This window comes from Ammospiza caudacuta, chromosome 1 (genome assembly GCF_027887145.1).
Source record: "Ammospiza caudacuta isolate bAmmCau1 chromosome 1, bAmmCau1.pri, whole genome shotgun sequence".
NCBI classification, from domain to species: domain Eukaryota; kingdom Metazoa; phylum Chordata; class Aves; order Passeriformes; family Passerellidae; genus Ammospiza; species Ammospiza caudacuta.
In genome coordinates this window covers 156,758,683-156,779,544 of record NC_080593.1, presented here as the reverse complement: position 1 = coordinate 156,779,544, position 20,862 = coordinate 156,758,683, and the positions used below count along the sequence as shown (strand labels likewise).

At 56.8% G+C, this 20,862-nt stretch overlaps 1 protein-coding gene across 1 annotated transcript in view; it reads right to left on the bottom strand.

The window, feature by feature from the left end:
* NRBP2 (nuclear receptor binding protein 2) overlaps nucleotides 1-20,632 on the bottom strand; it is a 39,793-nt gene extending 19,161 nt beyond the window's left edge. Inside the window, exon 1 of the mRNA XM_058825368.1 lies at nucleotides 20,284-20,632. Within this exon, the coding sequence (XP_058681351.1) occupies nucleotides 20,284-20,400 (117 nt within the window). The 5' untranslated portion in view covers nucleotides 20,401-20,632. The remainder of the gene's footprint in view (nucleotides 1-20,283) is intronic.
* Nucleotides 20,633-20,862: the final 230 nt, after the last annotated feature.

The following is a 20,862-nucleotide window of genomic DNA, read 5'->3' as shown; positions in this document are numbered from 1 at the left end:
TCATCCACTGGCCAGGTTTGGGGTTCATCCCACTGGCTGGGTTTGGGGTTCATGCCACTGCTGGGGTTCATCCCACTACCTGGGTTCAGGGCTGGTCCTGCAGCCAGGGCTGGCCCCGCTGCGGGGGTTCATGCCACCGGCCAGGTTTGGGGTTTATCCCACTGGCAGGGTTTGGGGTTCATCTACTGCCCGGGTTCGGGGCTGATCCTGCAGCCAGGGCTGGGCCCCGCGGGGCTCGGGGCAGCCGTGGCGCCCAGCACCCCCGGCTCGTTAGCAGGGCACGCCCAGGCAGTTCACGGTTCATGTTGTAGCCACACAAAGCACCTCTGTTCCTCCTCCACCTCTGTTCCACCTCCCGCCCGGCACGGGCTCCGCTCAGAGCCCGGCAGGGACGGGAGAGACACGGGCACAGCCTTCCCAGTGATCCCAGTGCTCCCAGTGACTCCAGTGACCCCAGTAACTCCAGTGACCCCAGTGATCCCAGCGATTCCAGTGATCCCAATGACCCCAGCGATCCCGGTGATCCCAGTAACTCCAGTGACCCCAGTGATCCCAGTGCACAGCCAGAGTGGGAACCGCAGAATTGTCTTGGAATCACAGTTTTGGACTGGGGGGACCTTAAAGCCTAGCTGGTCCTGGTCCCTCCCAGCTCCAAAAAAGCTCTTTCCGGGCCCCAGGACCATCCTGGCGCTCAGGACTGGGGCAGAGGATCTGCTGGGATCCGGGATCTCAGCTCAAGTAGTGGGACCAGTGCCAGGATCTGCTGGGATCCAGGATCTCAGCCCCAGGAGCGGGATCAATGCTGGGATCTGCCGGGATCCAGGATCTCAACCTGAGCAGTGGGACCAGTGCCAGCATCTGCCAGGATCTCAACCCAAGCAGTGGGATGAGCTCCAGGAATGGGATAATCCCCAGGAATGGATGAGCTCCAGGAGTGGGATGAATCCCAGGAATAAGATGAACCCCAGCAGTTGGACAAGCCCCAGCAAGGGGGTGAGCCCCAAACCTGAGCAGCGGATGAGCCCCAGCAGTGGGATGAGTCCCAGCAGTGGGATCAGTGCCAGGACCTGCCGGGATCCAGGATCTCAACCCCAGCAGTGAGATGAGCCCCAGCAGTGGGATCAGTGCCAGGATCTGCCAGGATCTGGGATCTCAGTAGGATGAACTCCCTGAGTGGGATGAGCCCCAGCAGTGGGACCAGTGCCAGGACCTGCCGGGATCCAGGAAGCTCTGGAACGTGTCAGGCCGGACCCTTCCCGGCTGCGTGTGGACACGAACGTGCTCCGCCTTGTGCTGAGTGAGAACAGAGCTGGTGATCATCACCAGCTGCTCCCGCTCTGAGCTCCGGCCCGGCCTCCATAAATAAATAAACAAGCGCGGCATTTTCCACACAGCCTGACGAAAGGCAGCGACGCAGGTCTCCAGGGTTTATGCCCTGTGGTTTATTCCCTGTGGTTTATCCCTAGGGTTTATTCCCCATGGTTCATCCCCCGTGGTTTATCCCCTGTGGTTCATCCCCCATGGTTTATTCCCATGGTTTATTCCCCGTGGTTCATCCCCCATGGTTTATCTGCCACGGTTTATCCCCATGACTTATCATTGTGGTGTATTCCCTGTGATTTATCCCTGTGATCAATCCCCAGTGCTTTATCCCCATGGTTTATCCCCGTGCTCTATCTCCAGTGGTTTATCCCCCATGGTTTATCCCCCGTGGTTTATCTCCCATGGTTCATTCCCCATGGTTTATCCCTGATGGTTTAGCCCCATGGTTTATCCCCCTGGTTTATCCCCATGGTTCATTCTCTGTGGTCTATTCCCCGTGGTTTATCTCCCGTGGCTCATCCCCCTGGTTTATCCCCGTGGTTTATCCCTGTGGTTCATCCCCGTGCTTTATCCCCCATGGTTTATCTCCATGGTTTATCCCTGTGGTTTATCCCCCGGGGTTTAACCCCCATGGCTTATCCACCACAGTTTATCCCGATGGTTTATCCCTGTGGTTGATCCCCAGTGGTTCATCCCCATGGTTTATCCCGCTCCCAGCAGCTCCGTGCGCTGCTCGGCGCCGTTCCGGGAGCGCTCGGCCGGCGCCCGGAGCAGCCACTGGGGACGGGGCAGGGCCGGTTCAGCGCCGGTTCAGCGCCGGTTCAGCAAAGATTGGGTTGCAGCTTCCAAGCAATCGCTCCCTCCTGAGCCTTTCTCGTCAGCGAGCGCTGAGCCAGGCCCGGGAACGGCTCAGGGATGGAGCTCTGGGGCCGGGGGAGCAGCTGGGGGATGGGGATGGGGATGGGGCTGAGCCAGGCCCGGGAACAGGCTCAGGGATGGAGCTCTGGGGCCGGGGGATGGGGCTGAGCCAGGCCCGGGAACGGCTCAGGACTGGAGCTCCGGGGCTGGGGGAGCAGCCGGGGGATGGGGCTGAGCCAGGCCCGGGAATGGGCTTGGGGCTGGAGCTCCGGGCCTGGGGCAGCAGCCAAGGGATGGGGCCAGGAATAACGAGGAGAGGAGGTTTTGCCCCCATGGTGGGGGGGCTGCGAGGTCCCTTCCCACCTGAACCACTCCATGGTTCTCCCCTCACGGTGTGCAGCGATTGTCCCAGCCCTTTGTACCCCCATGGCATTTGGGATTTGGGGGAGCACGGGGCCAAAGGGTGAACGTGGCGTGCCTGGAAAAACCCTGCGCAGGAAATGCCAGCCCCATGTCCACCCTGCTGTCCCAGGACACGGGGACACCAGGAGTGTGTCCCGCTCCCGTTGGGACATGGAGACACCCGGGAGTGTGTCCAACTCCTGGTGGGACACAGGGACACCCGGGAGTGTCTCCCGCTCCTGGTGGGACAGGGGAACACCTGGGAGTGTGTCCTGCTCCTGGTGGGACACCCTGGACTGTGTCTGGCTCCTGGTGGGACACAGGGACACCCCACAGGCAGCAGGGACAGGGGGAGCCCCAACTGTGCCCCTAAATCTCATGTCCCCTGGGCCACCCTTGTCCCCCAAACCCTGCATCCCCTGCCCTGACTGAGGCTGTCCCCGTCTGTGGCCCCAGGCAGGGCAGGCGCGGCTGTTGCAACACAGAAACCGCTTCAGAAAACACAGGAAAGCAAAAACACCGAGCTGGGAGTGCTGAGGCCCCAGGCAGGGACACCTAAGCAACGTCCTGCATGTCCCCAAGGGTCAGGGACACCTGAGCTGTGTCCTGCACGTCCCCAAGGGTCAGGGACACCTGAGCTGTGTCCTGCACGTCCCCAAGGGTCAGGGACACCTGAGCTGTGTCCTGCACGTCCCCAAGGGTCAGGGACACCTGAGACCTGTCCTGCACGTCCCCAAGGGTCAGGGACACCTGAGCTGTGTCCTGCATGTCCCCGAGGGTCAGGGACACCTGAGCTGTGTCCTGCACGTCCCCAAGGGTCAGGGATGGGGAGTGGCAGCACGGGCAGAGCCCACGGCCCGGAGATGGAGGGTCACCAACCCCCTGTGGCCTGCCCTGTAGAAGGGGCTAACAGCGGGCCTGTTAGCTAAAAGAGCAAGAAGCCGAGAAGTAAGAAGCTGATAAATAGCTCTCTCCAAAGCTGTAACCAAAGAGACCGAGAGAAGAAAGAAAAGAGAACCTTGCAGCTAGATGAAGTAGTTTTAGAAAGTTAGTTAAAGTCACTATAACTTTTCACCAATACTATTATGTTGACTTATTGTAGCCAATAGTTAGAGCAGAAAAAGCATAAACAATTAGAAAGTGTATAAAAGTCAGCCATGTTCAATAATTAAGAGTTGCCAACTGAAACTGCTTGTAGTCTCTACTTTGTGTCGTGACTGCCTCGACAACAACACTGCCCGAGGGAAGGGGCTGTCACACCCCTGTCCCAGGTGACAGCGCGCTCCAGGCTCCAGATCCTGCTCCAGGGCCCATCCAACACTGTGCCCAAGGGAAGGGGCTGTCACACCCCTGTCCCAGGCTCCCAGCCCCTGCTCCAGGCTCCAGCTCCTGCTCCAAGGGCTCCATCCAACACCGTGCCTGGTAAGGGGCTGTCACACCCCTGTCTTAGATTGGGAGAAAGCTCCAGGCTCCAGCTCCTGCTCCAAGGGCTCCATCCAACACCGTGCCTGGTAAGGGGCTGTCACACATCCTGTCCCAGGCTCCAGCTCCTGCTCCAAGGGCTCCATCCAACACTGTGCCCGTGGTAAGGGGCTGTCACACCCCTGTCTTAGATTGGGAGAAAGCTCCAGGCTCCAGCTCCTGCTCCAGGCTCCAGCTCCTGCTCCAGGCCCCATCCAACCCCAGAGTGGCACCTGCGCCCCTCTGTGCCCAGCGAGGGCACCGGCAGCAGCACCAGGCCAGCACAGATGCCATCCCTCACTGGCAGTAGCCGTGCCCAGGGCTGGGCACAGCTCAGCCCCGCGGCGGTGCCAAGGGATCCGTGGTGCCAGACAAACCTGTTCTGTCCCTGCCATCCTGTTACACAACCAGCAGGTGAGGGCAAGGCAGTGGACGGAAAATATTTGGATTCCAGTGAAGCATTTGATCCTGTCTGCCACGAAGCTGTGAGCTCAGCACGAACCCAGCCAGGCACAGGGGGCACAGGGGGGCACAGGGGGGCACAACCGTGTGCCCCTCAGGCACTGCTGCCCCCTCAGGCCATCCTGGGCCATGGAGAACCAGCAGAGCTGAGGCAGAGAGCAGCAGGGCTGCCCTGTCACCCAGGAGAAGCACCTGAAGCAAAGTAGAAATTTTCCAGAGTAGAAATCTATTTTAATCTAGGTGAAATGCACATTTTGAGTTAAATCTGTAGCTTGCTGTTTAGTCTGACTGCCTGGTCTCACAGAAAACCTGTGCTCAGAGAAACTGCTTCAGCTGAAGGACAAGAGATAAGGGAGGAGAAAAGAAGCAGTCAAAGCAAAGCAACCTGACTCAAGAGCTCTTTCTGATAAAGAAGAATTAGCAGCAAGTGTCACTCAAAATCAGTAGAATGAATATGTATGAACCTATTGTGAAATTGCATACATATGTATTTGAGAAAGAGATTTAAAATAATCTGAAGTTGTCAGAAGTACACGTCATTTTAAAATATGATTCCCACACGCGTCCAGGGCGGTAATAAACATACCAGCTTTACAACGGCACAAAAGTTGTGGAGTTTGTTTGTTTGTTTCCACAAATCACACCCCAATGTGTGGCTGTGCCCAGGCCTGGAGAGCGGGCAGGGAAACTGAGTCAGGGACAGCCCACCGGGGTGGGCAGTGCCAGAGCTGCCCCACCAGGGCAGGAGGGGCACCCACAGCACCCAGCCCTTCTCCAGGGACCCTCCCTGTGACAGAACCATCAAAGTCCGGGGTGCTGTGGGTGGGAAGGGACCTCAGAGGTCACCTCGTTTAACCCTGTCCTGTCAGGGACATCTCCCACCAGCCCAGATCACCCCAAGCCCCATCCAGCATGGCCTTGGGCACGTCCAGGGATCTAGGGGCAGCCACAGCTGCTCTGGGAATTCCATTGCAACACCCTAACATCCTCATGGGGAAGAATCCCTTCCCAAAATCCCATCCATCCCAATATGTATCACTGCTCCCATTGCAACACCTCACCATCCTCATGGGCAGGAATTCCTTCCCAAATCCCATCACAGTATCTAACACTGCTCCCACTGCAACATCTCACCACCCTGACAGGGAGGAATTCCTTCCCAAAATCCCATCCCAAATCTATCACTGCTCCCATTCCGACACCCCACCACTCTGACAGGGAGGAATTCCTTCCCAAAATCCCATCCTTCTCTCATTCCAACACCTCACCACTCTCACAGGCAGGAGTTCCTTCCCAAATCCCATCACAGTATCTAACACTGCTCCCACTGCAACATCTCACCACCTTGACAGGGAGGAATTCCTTCTCAAAAATCCCATCCCAAAATCCCATCCCATATCGAGCACTGCTCTCATTCCAACACCCCACCACCCTGACAGGCAGGAATCCCTTCCCCAATCCCATCCTGCTCCCATTCCAACACCCCACCACCCTGACAGGCAGGAATCTCTTCCCCAATCCCATCCCATACCCAGCACTGCTCCCCGTGGGAGGGCTGGCAGCCTCTGCTTCCCCGTGTGCCCACGGCTGCCCTTCCCCGCTGCCCAGCAAACACTGCCCTCCCTGTTCTCATCCCTGTTCTCCGGCAAGGGGACACCCGAGTACTTTTCCACTGGCCTGAGCAGAGCCAGGGCAGCTCCTGCAGGGGCAGCAGCAGGGTTGGCATTTCCTGCTGCTCCCTGCCCGTGCCAGCACAGCTCCTGCAGGGGCAGCAGCAGCAGCAGCAGGGTTGGTGTTTATTTCCCAGCTCCCTGCCCATGCCAGGGCAGCTCCTGCAGGGCCAGCAGCAGCAGGGGCAGCAGCAGGGACAGCAGGCTTGGTGTATGCCAGGACAGCTCCTGCAGGGGCAGCAGCAGCAGCAGGGTTGGCATTTCCTGCTGCTCCCTGCCCACACCAGGGCAGCTCCTGCAGGGGCAGCAGCAGCAGGGGCAGCAGCAGGGTCAGCAGCAGGGCTGGCGTTTATTTCCTGGCTCCCTGCCCTCGCCTGCAGCCCGAGCCAGCAGCGATGTTTGCTTTACCCCCTGGCCCTGCTTGGCCCCAGAGGAGACATGAGCGTGGTGACACCTCAGCCCAGCCTGGGGAGGTGACACGAGCCTGGGGTCATGCCAGCACTGCCCTGGGAGGTGACACCACCCTGGGGTCACCCCATGGCAGCCCTGGGAGGGGGCACAGGCCTGGGCTCGCGGACAAGAGCAGCCCAGGGAATCCTGCAGAGCTCCAGGACACACATCCCTGCTGGAAGGGCATCCCAGGGAGCTCCAGGACACACATCCCTGTTGGAAGGGCATCCCAGGGAGCTCCAGGACACACATCCCTGCTGAAGAGCAGCCCTGCAGAGCTCCAGGACACACATCCCTGCTGGGAGAGCAGCCCTGCAGAGCTCCAGGACACACATCCCTGCTGGAAGGGCATCCCAGGGAGCTCCAGGACACACATCCCTGCTGGAGAGCAGCCCAGGGAGCTCCAGGACACACATTCCTGCTGGAAGGGCAGCCCAGGGAGCTCCAGGACACACATCCCTGCTGGAGAGCAGCCCAGGGAGCTCCAGGACACACATCCCTGCTGGGAGAGCAGCCCTGCAGAGCTCCAGGACACACATCCCTGTTGGAAGGGCATCCCAGGGAGCTCCAGGACACACATCCCTGTTGGAAGGGCAGCCCAGGGAGCTCCAGGACACACATCCCTGCTGGGAGAGCAGCCCTGCAGAGCTCCAGGACACACATCCCTGCTGGAAGGGCATCCCAGGGAGCTCCAGGACACACATCCCTGCTGGAGAGCAGCCCAGGGAGTTCCAGGACACACATTCCTGCTGGAAGGGCAGCCCAGGGAGCTCCAGGACACACATCCCTGCTGGAAGGGCATCCCAGGGAGCTCCAGGACACACATCCCTGCTGGGAGAGCAGCCCTGCAGAGCTCCAGGACACACATCCCTGCTGGGAGAGCATCCCAGGGAGCTCCAGGACACACATCCCTGCTGAAGAGCAGCCCTGCAGAGCTCCAGGACACACATCCCTGCTGGGAGAGCAGCCCTGCAGAGCTCCAGGACACACATCCCTGCTGGGAGAGCAGCCCTGCAGAGCTCCAGGACACACATCCCTGCTGGAAGGGCATCCCAGGGAGCTCCAGGACACACATCCCTGCTGGAGAGCAGCCCAGGGAGCTCCAGGACACACATCCCTGCTGGAGAGCAGCCCAGGGAGCTCCAGGACACACATCCCTGCTGGAAGGGCATCCCAGGGAGCTCCAGGACACACATCCCTGCTGGAGAGCATCCCAGGGAGAGCTCCAGGACACGCATCCCTGCTGGGAGAGCATCCCAGCCTGGCAGGCTCTGAGGGAGGAGCAGGGGCCAGCAGGAGCCAGCCCAGCTGGGAGGAACTCGCTCAGATTTCCATGTTCCTGCCCTGCTGAGCAGCTGAGCCCTGAGCAGAGCAGCTCCAGGAGAGGCAGGAACCCCTCAGAACCCCTCAGTGAGCAGTGCCAACCCTGCAGGAGCTCAGCCAGGTTTGCCATGCAGCCTGGATTGCCAAGCAAACTGTATTTGCCCTCTGGATGGCAGTTTTCTTCTGTTCAGTGGGCAGTTTTCCTTATCTCCTCCACAACCTGGGAGACACTTTCTGATAAGAGGCCATTGAATGTCCCTGCATGGCTGATAAGAGCTACAGCATCCCATTGGGAGATGTGAGGCCAGGGGAGAGCCGAGCATTCCCAACTGGATATAATGTGGAGATTCTGGAACACCAGCACGGCTTCTCCACTGGATTTCCCAGAGGAACAGCAGCTGCCTCTTCCACTGGATCTTCAGAGGAAGAGACTGCACCTTTCTACAGGATTCCTGCTCCAACAGAACCATAGCTGGCACTCCAAAAAACTGCAGACACAATTCCAATGGGACTGCTATAGGATCCCTGCTCCAGCAGAACCACCCCTGACACTCCAGCAGCCACAATTCCAATTGGACTTTTACAGGATCCCTGACCCAGCAGAACCACATTTGACACTCCAAAACAACTGCAGCCACAATTCCAATGGGACTTCTATAGGATCCTTGCTCCAGCAGAACCTCACCTGGCACTCCAAAAAACTGTAGCCACATCTCCAATTGAACTTCTACGGGATCCCTGATCCAACAGAACCACGCCTGACACTCCAGCAGTCACAATTTCAATTGGATTTCTACAGGATCCCTGATCCAACAGCATTACACCTGCCACTGCAGGAGGGCTGCAGCCACAATTCCAATGGGACTGCCACCAACACCCTGACCCACAGGGTGTCAAGTTGGGTTCTGACTGTCAGTGGTGTTCTAGTGTACTGCATTGTTTATCTTTTTGTTTTCTTCCCTATTAAAGAACTGTTATTCCTGTTCCCATATTTTTTGCCCAAGAGCCTCTAAAATTAAAAATTATAACAATTCAGAGTGGGGAGGTTTTACATTCTCCATTTCAGGGGAGGCTCCTGCCTTCCTCAGCACACACCTCTGTGTTCAAACCCAGACAAACACTCAGGGCAGAGCTGAGCCGCATTCCAGAAGCTTCACCCAGCCCGGGACAGCCCTGCCCGGCACAGAACAGGAACCAAACCCCCGGGACAGCCGAGGGCTCGGGTTACAGCGCAGGAAACGCAGGAAGGGGCACGGAGGGGGCTGGAGCCAGCTGCAGCTCAAACAAACCCATCCCCCTGGGAAAGAGAGGGAAAGGGCCAAAAACCAGCGCGGATAAAGGCAGGAAAGGGAAAAAAACAGGGAAAATGGCAGGAATTGTAACGCGGTGGGAGGGAGGAGCACAGAGGGGACGGGCTGAGAGCTGGGGGTAAAGAAGCTGCAGCCTGGAATCCCTGTGAAAAACAGGGATGGGATAAAGGAGCTGCAGCCTGGAATCCCTGTGAAAAACATGGATGGGATAAAGGAGCTGCAGCCTGGAATTCCTGTGAAAAACATGGATGGGATAAAGGAGCTGCAGCCTGGAATTTCTGTGAAAAACAGGGATGGGATAAAGGAGTTGCAGCCTGGAATATGTACAGGATTGAGGAGCTGCAGCCTGGAATTCCCATGGAGAAAATGAACAGGATTAAGGAGCTGCAGCCAGGCACTCCTTTCAGAGCACAGACGGGGATTGAGGAGCGTGTTCCTGCATGAAAAAACCACAATTCCTGCTCTGAATCCTCTCGGCAGGCTGACGTCAGCCCCTCCCCAGCAGCCAGAACAAGGCTCGGGATTGTTTCGGCCCGGGAGAGCTCCCCGAGGATTAAAGGCTCGGTGAAATGCAGAGCACGGCACGGCAAGAGCAGCCCTGGGGCTCCGTCCATCCATCCGTCTGTCCGTCCATCATCCATCCATCCATCCATCCATCCATCCATCCATCCATCCATCCATCATCCATGGATCCATTCATCATCCATCCATCTATCCATCCATCATCCATCTGTCCATCCATCCATCCATGGATCCATCCGTCCATCCATCCATCCATCCATCCATCCCTCAGCCATCCATCCCTCATCCATCCATCATCCATCCATCCATCCGTCCATCCATGGATCCATCCGTCCATCCATCCATCATCCATCCATCCGTCCATCCGTCCATCCGTCCCTCATCCATCCCTCATCCATCCCTCATCCGTCCATCCGTCATCCATCATCCATCTGTCCATCCATCATCCATCCATCCCTCCATCATCCATGGATCCATCCGTCCATCCATCCATCCATCCATCCATCCATCCATCCATCCATCCGTCCATCCATCCCTCATCCGTCCATCATCCGTCCATCCAACCATCCGTCCATCCGTCATCCATCCGTCCATCCATCCATCATCCATGGACCCATCCATCCATCCATCCCCCCTTCGCTCACCATCCATCCATCCATCTGTCCGTCCATCCATCCGTCCATCCATCCGTCCATCCATCATCCATCCGTCCATCCATCCATCATCCATGGATCCATCCATGGATCCATCCATCCATCCCCCCTTCACCCACCATCCATCATCCGTTCATCCAACCATCCATCCATCCGTCATCCATCCGTCCATCCATCCCTCCCCCCTTCGCCCACAGAAGGTGATGGGGAGGGTTCCAAACCCAGCACAGCCCGGGCTTGATCCGTGCCAGACCCGTGCTGGGGACAGAGCTGCACTCTCTGCTCCAAGTGACATTTATCCACTGGTGAGCTCTGGAATTCCATTTCCCTCTGGTTCACCCTCAACTGGGGTATCCCAGAACCCCCGTTCAGAGCACAGCCAGGGTGAAACCTTCACTGTCCTAAAGTCTTGGATATTAACCCTAAAGTCTTGAATATTAACCCTAAAGTCCTGGGTATTAGCCATAATTCTTGGATATTAACCCTAAAGTCTTGGATATTAGCCCAAATTCTTGAATATTAGCCCTAAACCCTTAGATGTCCTAAATTCTTGGATATTAACATTAAAGTCTTGGCTATTAACCCTAAACTCCTGGATATTAACCCTAGATTCTTGGCTACTAACCCTAAAGTCCTGGATATGGCTATTAAGCATAAAATCTTGGATATTAACCCTAAAGTCCTGACTATCAGCTGAAATTCTTGGATATCAACCCTGAAGTCTTGGCTATTAACCCTAAAGTCCTAAACCCTATTAGCCCTAAATTCTTAGATAGCATCCTAAATTATTGGCTATTAACTCTAAATTCATGGATATCATCCTAACTTCTTGGCTATTAACCCTAAAGTCCTGGATATTAGCCAAAATTCTTGGATATTACCCCTAAATTATTGGCTATTAGGCCTAAATTCTTGAATATCACCCTAAATTCTTGTATATTAACCCTAAATTTTTGGATATCATCCTGAATTCTTTGATATTGACCCTAAATTCATGTACATGAATTCTTGGATATTACCCCTAAATTCTTAGATACCATTCTAAATTCTTGGATATTAACGCTTAAATTCTTAGATACCATCCTAAATTCATGGATATTACCCCTAAATTTATAGATATCACCCCTAAATTCTCGGCTATTAACCCCAAACTCTTGGCAGCTCCCCTGCGAGATGAGCTGAGCTGGGCAGGGTCACCCCAAACTTGCCCTGCAAGGTTCCCCCGGGGCAAACAGAAACCAGGGATGGGAGGAGGAGGCAGGAATGGCAGGGAGGGAAGGAACCAAGCCCTGCAGCTGATTCCCCTGTGCTGGAAAGGCTCCTTATAGCTCCTCACATCTCCTCACATCTCCTCACGGCTCCCTGGGGACAGCTGGCAGCAGAGCAGCTTTCAAAAATAACCCCGTGGCAGGAATTGCAGGGCTGGAGCCTTCCCAAAGCCTTCCCCAGCGTGGAGCCGGGATCTGCTGCCAAGTGCAACCTCATCCATGCCTAAAAATGGGAACCCCCGCACTGCCGGGATTCCAGCCCTCCCTCCCTCCCTCCCTCCCTCCCTCCCTCCCTCCCTCCCTCCCTCCCTCCCTCCCTCCCTCCCTCCCTCCCTCCCTCCCTCCCTCCCTCCCAGCGCTGCTTTTCCATGCTTTGTTTTCCTTTTCCCACCTTGAACCTCCCCCCTGCCTCTGGCTGGTTTTTAACAGCATTTTATGTTCATTAAACGCTGCCTTAGTGTTTCTGCCCCGGGTTTTCTGCTGCTGGTTTCTCTTTTTCCCTCCTCTCACCCTCCTGGAGGAGTCAGAGCTCAGAGCTGGGGAGCCCCAGGATGGTTTGGGTGGGGAGGGGTCTGCAACACCCCCAGTGCCACCCTGTGACATGGCAGGGACACCTTCCATGGGCAGGGACACCTTCCATGGGCAAGGACACCTTCCATGGACCAGGGACACCTTCCATGGGATCAGGGACACCTTCCATGGGATCAGGGACACCTTCCATAGTGTCGCAGACATTTTTTCACAGAAATCCTTTCTTTCAGATTTCTGCATTTTCTGGGAAGCTGAGGGCCCCCAGAAAGAGAATGTAAACAATTGTTATCAGCTGCTGTGAAATGCAATGGGATGCACCTTGATTGGCTCATGTTCCCATGTTTATAATTAAAAGCCAATCACAGGAGTAAGCTGGGGACAGAGTCCCTGGACACAACTTTGTTATAGATTCTTTCTTTCTATTCTTAGCTTAGGAAGCCTCTGCAACTTCTCTCTCTTTATTCTATTTAGTATAGTCATAATGTATTATATATCATATATCAATAAATCCAGCCTTCTGATCAAGAAACAAGATTCACCGTCCATCTCTCACCCTCAGCGACCCACGCAGGACGCTGTAATACCATAGTGCCAGGGACACCTTCCATGGGACCAGAGACACCTTCCATGGGATCAGGGATACCTTCCATGGGACCAGGGACACCTTCCATAGTGCCAGGGACAGCCACAGTCACCTTCTATGGGACCAGGGAAACCTTCCATGGGTAGGGACACCTTCCATGGGACCAGGGACAGCCACAGTCACCTTCCATGGGACCAGGGACACCTTCCATAGTGCCAGGGACACCTTCCATAGGCAAGGACACCTTCCATGGGACCAGGGACACCTTCCACGGGATCAGGGACACCTTCCATGGGATCAGGGACACCTTCCATGGGATCAGGGATACCTTCCATAGGCAAGGACACCTTCCATGGGACCAGGGACACCTCCCACTGTCCAGGTTCCTCCAAACCCCGGTGTCCAGCCTGGCCTGGAAAACCTGCAGGGATCCAGGGGCAGCCTCAGCTGCTCTGGGAATCCCATCCCAGCCCCTCCCCACCCTGCCAGGGAACAATTCCTCATTCCCAGTCTCCCATCCAGCCCTGCCCTCTGGCACTGGGAGCAATTCCTTGTGTCCTCTCCCTCCTGTCCCCAGTCCCTCTCCAGCTCTCCTGGAGGCCCTTCAGGCCCTGTAAGGGCTCCAGGATCTCCCCAGAGCTCAGTTTTTCCCTTGAACCCCCCAGATGTGCACCCCACAGGATTTGGTGCTGAAAATCAGAAGCCCATCCCATCCCGGTCCCTCTGGGTGCCCCATCCCTTCCCTCACTCTATCCCAAGCCTATTAACCCTATTACCCTAAATTTTTTATATCATCCTGAATTCTTGGATATTAAACCTAAATTTTCGGATATAATCTAAATTCTCGGATATTAACCCTAATTTCTCAGATATCACCCTGAATTCTTGAATATTAACCCCAAATTCTTAGATGTCATCTTGAATTCTTTGCTATTAACCCTAAATTTTTGGATATCATCCTGAATTCTTGGATATTAACCCTAAATTCTTGGAAATTAATCCTAAAATCCCAAAGCAAATCCCACACTGAAGCAGCAGCAGAACCACGAGCAGGGGCCAGTTCCAGGCTGACTCAGAGGAATAAATCACAGGAACAATTTTAAATTTCCATCCATGAGCCCCATCTGAGCACTCCCACCCCAGGGAAGGGCTGCAGGAGCCCAGACCTGTCCAGAGCAGCACCAGAGGGGCAGAACTGACAGGTGGGGATGGGGAGGGGGTGGAAATCACAGCCTGAGCCCAGGAAATGGGACAGACAGACAGACAGATGTGGTGGGAGCAGCAAACTCCTGCTGGTCACAGCCCCCTTTCCCGGGCAAACTGGGGGTTTGGGACCCCAAAGCAGCAGGGATAAACCAGACTGATAAACCAGGCTCACCACAGCCCTGCCCACACCAACAGAGGCACAAAACCTCCCAGAAAAAGCAGAAAGCCACATTTATTCTCCCTTCTGCTCATAATCTCCGGGGTGGGTGGGGAAAGCAAAGGAAGTCACGGAGGCAAGGCTGAGGGAGCCCCGGTGCTCCCAGGTGGGAAATGGTGTGCCAGCAGCAGTTCCCAACCAGCAGCTGCAGTATATGGAAGGGAAAATTCATGCTATTAATGTATAAAATCCAAACTATGTCTTTTGACCATCCTGGCCGGGAGCAGTGTCTTATTCATATACATCCAGTTCCCGGACTTTGTTGAGATAACATCGGGATTTTTAACGTAAGAATAGCGGCTTCCAGGTCGATAATCGTTGGTTTCCCGAGTTGTCGGGTCCGCCTTGGAAGGGATTATCGCCCTGCTGATTACATCTGTCGAGATAACCAATGGTGCCATCCTGATCCACGTGAATACATGGCTTCTCCGGTGTCGACTGACAACATCGAGACATCTGGACTGGACCTTTGTCCAGCTCTGCACATGGAAATCAACAACGATGCATGTGAAGAGACACAAAGAACATTCGGTCATCTCTGCCTCGGGCAGAATAAACTGCATAAAACCTTGCTGCAAGAAGCAGCATTTGTGAACTGGAGACACTCTGACACTCGGGTCAGGTCCGTGTTCACCCAGGGCTGACCCCGGGCTCGACGTTGACTCTTTTGCTGTGGTGGTTTCAAAGACCGAACGTCAGTCTCGCAGACAAATTAATAAATCTTTGCTAAATTTTTGAAAATTTTGATCATTTATAACAGCGGGAAAAGCAAAGAGGTCATGGATCAAGGCTGAGGGAGCCCCGGTGCTCCCAGGTGGGAAATGGTGTGGTAGCAGCAGTTCCCAACCAGCAGCAGAGCTCTGACAGGGGCAGGGCAGGGCTGGGACGCTGCCAGGGACACGGGGCTGCTCCTCTGTCATGGGTGTTCACAGGGGTCCCAGCATGAGCAAAGGGACGAGGATCTGACTCCGTGTTTCAGAAGGCTGATTTATTATTTTATGGTATATATTATATTAAACTATACTAAAAGAATAGATGGAAAGGTTTCATCAGAAGGCCAGCTAAGAATAGAATATTAAAGAATGATAAAAAAGGCTTGTGGCTCAGAAAGAGAGTCCGAGCCAGCTGACTGTGATTGGCCATTAATTAGAAACAACCACATGAGACCAATCACAGATGCACCTGTTGCATTCCACAGCAGCAGATAACCATTGTTTACATTTTGTTCCTGAGGCCTCCCAGCTTCTCAGGAGAAAAAACCCTAAGGAAAGGATTTTCCATAAAAGTTGTCTGTGACACTCCACCAGCACCCCAAGCTCTGCCCACCGGGACTCCGATGGCCCTGCCCTCCAAACCCCAGCTCTGAGGGTCCCACACAGGGCTGGACCCCCCCGGAAACTGATTGGGGAAATAAATAATGGCAGTGGGGCTCCAGCAGGAGCTCCCTGTGGGGACAAAGCCCAGCAGAGCCGAGGGTGGATCTGCAGCGTCCGACTCCTTCCTGCAGGTCACAAACATCTGGGAGCCCGCACAAACTCCTGTGAACCTGCACACAAACACCTGGGAATCTGCACAAACACCTGGGAATGTGCACAAACAAGCACCTGGAATCTTCACAAACATCCATGAACCTGCACAAACACCCGGGAATGTGCACAAACACCTGTGAACCTGCACAATCAAACATCTGTGAATTTGTACAAGCATCTGTGAATCTGCACAAAGAAAGATCTGGGAATCTGCACAGACGAAACATCTGGGAACCTGCACAAACATCTGGGAATCACACAAACACCTGGGAACCTGCACAAACATCTGGGAATCTGCACAAAAAAACACCTGGGCATCTGCACAAACATCCGTGAACCTGCACAAACACCTGTGAATCTGCACAAACATCCGTGAACCTGCACAAACACCTGGGAATGTGCACAAACAGCCGGGAACCTGCACAAACAAACACCTGTGAATCTGCACAAACATCTGGGAACCTGCACAAACACCTGGGTATCTGCACAAACACCAGCACAAACTTCCTCCAGCCGGCAATCAGGAGCATTCCTGCTGCTCTGGCTGTCCTGGAGCAGCTGTGCTGCCTAGGGAAGGCCAGCCCACCCTTCCCTGCTCCAGCTGGAAAATCCCCGGGGATGGAGAGCACCAGAACCCGAAGCACTTTGTGGAGATGGCTCTGGGGGTTCCCACCTGTCCCACATCTGCACAGGTGGAGGAATCCCCCCTGGGCCAGGTCTGGGCATGGCAGCGCCGCTCCAGAAAGGTCCTGCATAAATCAGCATGGAAATCCTCAATAAACATCACCATGAAACATCACTGTTTGGCATTGAAATCCTCACCAATAAATGTCACTGTTTATTTGGCATTGAAATCCTCACCATTAAACACCACTGGTTGTATGGCATTGAAATCCTCATTAAACATCACTGGCATTGAAATCCTCACCAATAAGTGTCACTGTTTGGCATTGAAACCCTCACCATTAAACATCACTGGCATTGAAATCCTCACCAATAAATGCCAAACTGTTTGCTTGGCATTGAGATCCTCACCATTAAATATCACTTTGGCATTGAAATCTTCACCATTAAATATCACTATTTGTTTTGGTACTGAAATCCTCAGCATAAAACATCACAGCTATTGAAATCCTCACCATGAAAGATCACTGTTCGGCATTGAAATCCTCACCATTAAACATCCCTGGCACTGAAACTCTCACCATGAAACACCACTGGCATTGAAATCCTCACCATTAACATTGAAATCCTCACCAATAAAAGTCACTGTTTGGCAATGAAATCCTCACCACTAAACACCACTGACATTGAAATCCTCACCAATAAACATGTCTGTTTGGCATTGAAATCCTCACCATGAAACATCAGTTTGTTTGGCATTGAAATCCTCACCATTAAACACGGCTTGCAGTGAAATTCTCACCAGTAAATGTCACTGTTTGGCATTGAAATCCTCACCATGAAACTTCAGTGGCATTGAAATCCTCACCATTAAATATCAATGGCATTGAAATCCTCACCAATAAACACCACTGACAATGAAATCCTCACCAATAAACATCAATGGCATTGAAATTCTCACCAATAAACACCACTGGCATTGAAATCCTCACCTTTACCCATCGCTGTTTGGCCAGAACAGACTGAAGGAATTTTCACAATATCCCTGCTAAACCTCCCCTGGCCCAGCCTGAGGCCATTCCCTCTCCTCCTGTCCCTGTTCCTGGGATCAGATCCCAAATCCCCCCGGCTGTGCCCTCCTGTCAGGAGTTGTGCAGAGCCACAAGATCCCCCCGAGCCTCCTTTTCTCCGGGCTGAGCCCCTGCCCAGCTCCTCCAGACCTTCCCAGCTCCATTCCTGTCCCTGAGCTCTCTCCAGCTCCTCGATATTCTTCATTTCACGAGGGTCAGGGTCAAGCCCTCGGTGTGGGGAAGGCGTTTTACAGAGAGGAGGAGGGAGCAGGAGCAGGGGAAGGGGGTGTGGAAGCACCTGGCAGTGCTGAGGGATAGAGCAGCTGATCAGCCAGGAGGAGTTATCAACCAGGAGTGATCAGCCAGGAGCAGGGATCAGCCCCAGCAGCAGCGATCAGCCCCAGGGATCAGCCCCAGGGGCAGAGATCAGCCCCAGGGGCAGGGATCAGGAGCAGGGATCAGCCCCAGGGGCAGGGATCAGCCCCAGGGATCAGCCCCAGGAGCAGGGATCAGCCTCAGGAGCAGGGATCAGCCCCAGGAGCAGGGATCAGCCCCAGCAGCAGCGATCAGCCCCAGGGATCAGCCCCAGGGGCAGAGATCAGCCCCAGGGGCAGGGATCAGCCCCAGGGGCAGGGATCAGCCCCAGGGGCAGGGATCAGGAGCAGGGATCAGCCCCAGGAGCAGGGATCAGCCCCAGGAGCAGGGATCAGGAGCAGGGATCAGGAGCAGGGATCAGCCCCAGGGGCAGGGATCAGCCCCAGGGGCAGGGATCAGCCCCAGGGATCAGCCCCAGGGGCAGAGATCAGCCCCAGGAGCAGGGATCAGCCTCAGGAGCAGGGATCAGCCTCAGGAGCAGGGATCAGCCCCAGGAGCAGGGATCAGCCCCAGGAGCAGGGATCAGCCTCAGGAGCAGGGATCAGCCTCAGGAGCAGGGATCAGCCTCAGGAGCAGGGATCAGCCCCAGGGGCAGGGATCAGCCCCAGGGATCAGCCCCAGGGGCAGAGATCAGCCCCAGGAGCAGGGATCAGCCCCAGGAGCAGGGATCAGCCCCAGGAGCAGGGATCAGCCCCAGGAGCAGGGATCAGCCCCAGGAACAGGGATCAGGAGCAGGGATCAGCCCCAGGGGCAGGGATCAACCCCAGGAGCAGGGATCAGACCCAGGGGCAGGGATCAGACCCAGGGGCAGGGATCAGGAGCAGGGATCAGCCCCAGGAGCAGGGATCAGCCCCAGGAGCAGGGATCAGCCCCAGGGATCAGCCCCCAGAGCAGGGATCAGCCCCAGGGATCAGCCAGGAGGAGTGGAGATATCAGCCAGAAGCAGGGATCAGTACCTCAGCAAAGCCCAGCCTGGGAATTCAGGCCGGGAAATGCAGCCCTGGGCTGAGCGCTGAGGCCGGGTCCTTACCCGGGACAGGAGAGATAAGGGGCAGATAAAGGGTTTGGCCCTGGGGACAAGGGTGATAAGGGGCAGATAAAGGGTCCGGCCTTGGAGACAGGGGAGATAACGGGCAGATAAAAGGTCTGGCCTCGGGGACAGGGGAGATAAGGGGCAGATAAAGGGTTCGGCCTTGCATGGGCCTTTTCCCTCTGGGCTCCGGCAGTGTCTGTGGTCTGTCCATCCCCCAGCAGAGTGTCTGTCCCCCAGCCCCGTGTCCATCTCCCAGCCCAGCGTCTGTCCCCTAGCCCCGTGTCTGTCCCCCAGCCCCGTGTCCATCACCCAGCCCCTGCCTGGGGCCAGGATTCACCTCCGGCTCTGCTCCCTGTTTTGGGGGCCCTGACAGGCACAGGGTGGCTCCAGCCCCATTTTTGGGAGTCACTCCTGGTACTGCAGCCTGGCACAGGAAGATGAGCTGAGCCGTTCTCTGGAGAGGAGGAACGGCGCTCTCCAGCCCCGGGGTGGGCTCTGAGGGCAGCCCCGACCCAGCACCGGTGACCGGCTCCCGCAGGAGCTCCGGGGTCACCGTGCTGCCACCTGCGGGGCTGGCACCGGGCACAGCTCCGGGACCCAGACCAGCAGAACCCTCCGGTAGCCTCCAGCGGCCCCGCAGGGCGGTCACCGGCTGCCCAGCACGGCCGGTCCCACCGGAACCGGGGCCGCGGGACGGGCCTGGACTGACCCGGGGCTCTCCACACCGGGGCACGGCGAGCCCAGCTCCGGGTCCTCACACAGCGAGCCCGGCATCCGGAACCCGGCACCGGGACACGGCGAGCCCAGCTCGGCCTCCGGTACCGGGACACGGTGAGCCCGACTCCTGCCCCAGACACCCCAGAGCAGGGCACGGTGAAACGTGAGCCCTTGCAGCCCGCACCAGCAGCCGCACCGGGGCACGGGGGGATCGGCTCCCCACGGCAGGCACGGGGGGATCGGCTCCCTGGGCACGGCGAGATCGGCTCCCTGGGCACCGTGAGATCGGCTCCCCGCACCGGCACAACCCGCACCGAGACACGGCGGGCTCGGCTTCCAACACACCGAGACACGGCGGGCTCGGCTTCCAAAACCGGTACAGCCCGCACCCAGACACGGCGGGCTCCGCTTTCCACACCGAGACACGGCGGGCTCGGCTCCTCATACCGAGACACGAATCGCTGTGGCATGGCGAGCTCGGCTTTCCTCACCGGCACAGCCCGAGTCGGGCACGACCGAGCTCGGCTCCCCGCTCCTCCGGCTGTCCCCGGGGACTGTCCCCCACATCGCCCTCCGGCCGCGGCCCTCGCCGTGCCCCGCACTGCCCGGTGGCCCCATCCCCATCCCCGGGATCCCCATCCCCGGCACCCCCGTCCCCTCCCCGGCCTCCCCCCGCCCGGCGTTCCGCGGTCCCACCTGCTCGCGGCGCTTCTGCCAGCGGCCGCAGGGACTCTCCTCCAGCACCTCGCTCTCCTCCTCGCTCTCCTCCTCCTTCTCCTGCGCCAGCCGCGCGTCCGGCTCGGGCACGGCCATCCCCGCCGCGATCCGCGCCCTGCGGGCTGTGCTGGGCTCTAGTCCGACCCGATCCGCTTAGATCCGAACCGACCCGATCCGCTTAGATCCGATCCAATCCGACCCGAACCGATCCACTCTGAACCACCTCGAGCCGAGCTGATGCGCGCCGAACCGAACCGAACGGAACCAAGCCGAAGGGGGCGAACCGGAGCCGAGCCGAGCCGAGCCGAGCGGCACCGCAGCGCCCCGAGCCCCGCCGCGCTCTGCCGGTGCCGTGCGGGGCCGGCCCGGGCTCGTCCCGCCCCGCTCCGGACGTGCGGCCGCGCACGCCCCGCCCCGCCGGGAGGGGCTCCCGCACCGCCGGCAGCAGCTCCCGCACCCCCGGCACCCCCGGCACCCCCGGCACCCCCGGCAGCGGCTCCGGCATCCCCGGAGGGGCTCCCGCACCCCCGATAGTCCCCGCACCCCGCACCGGGCTCG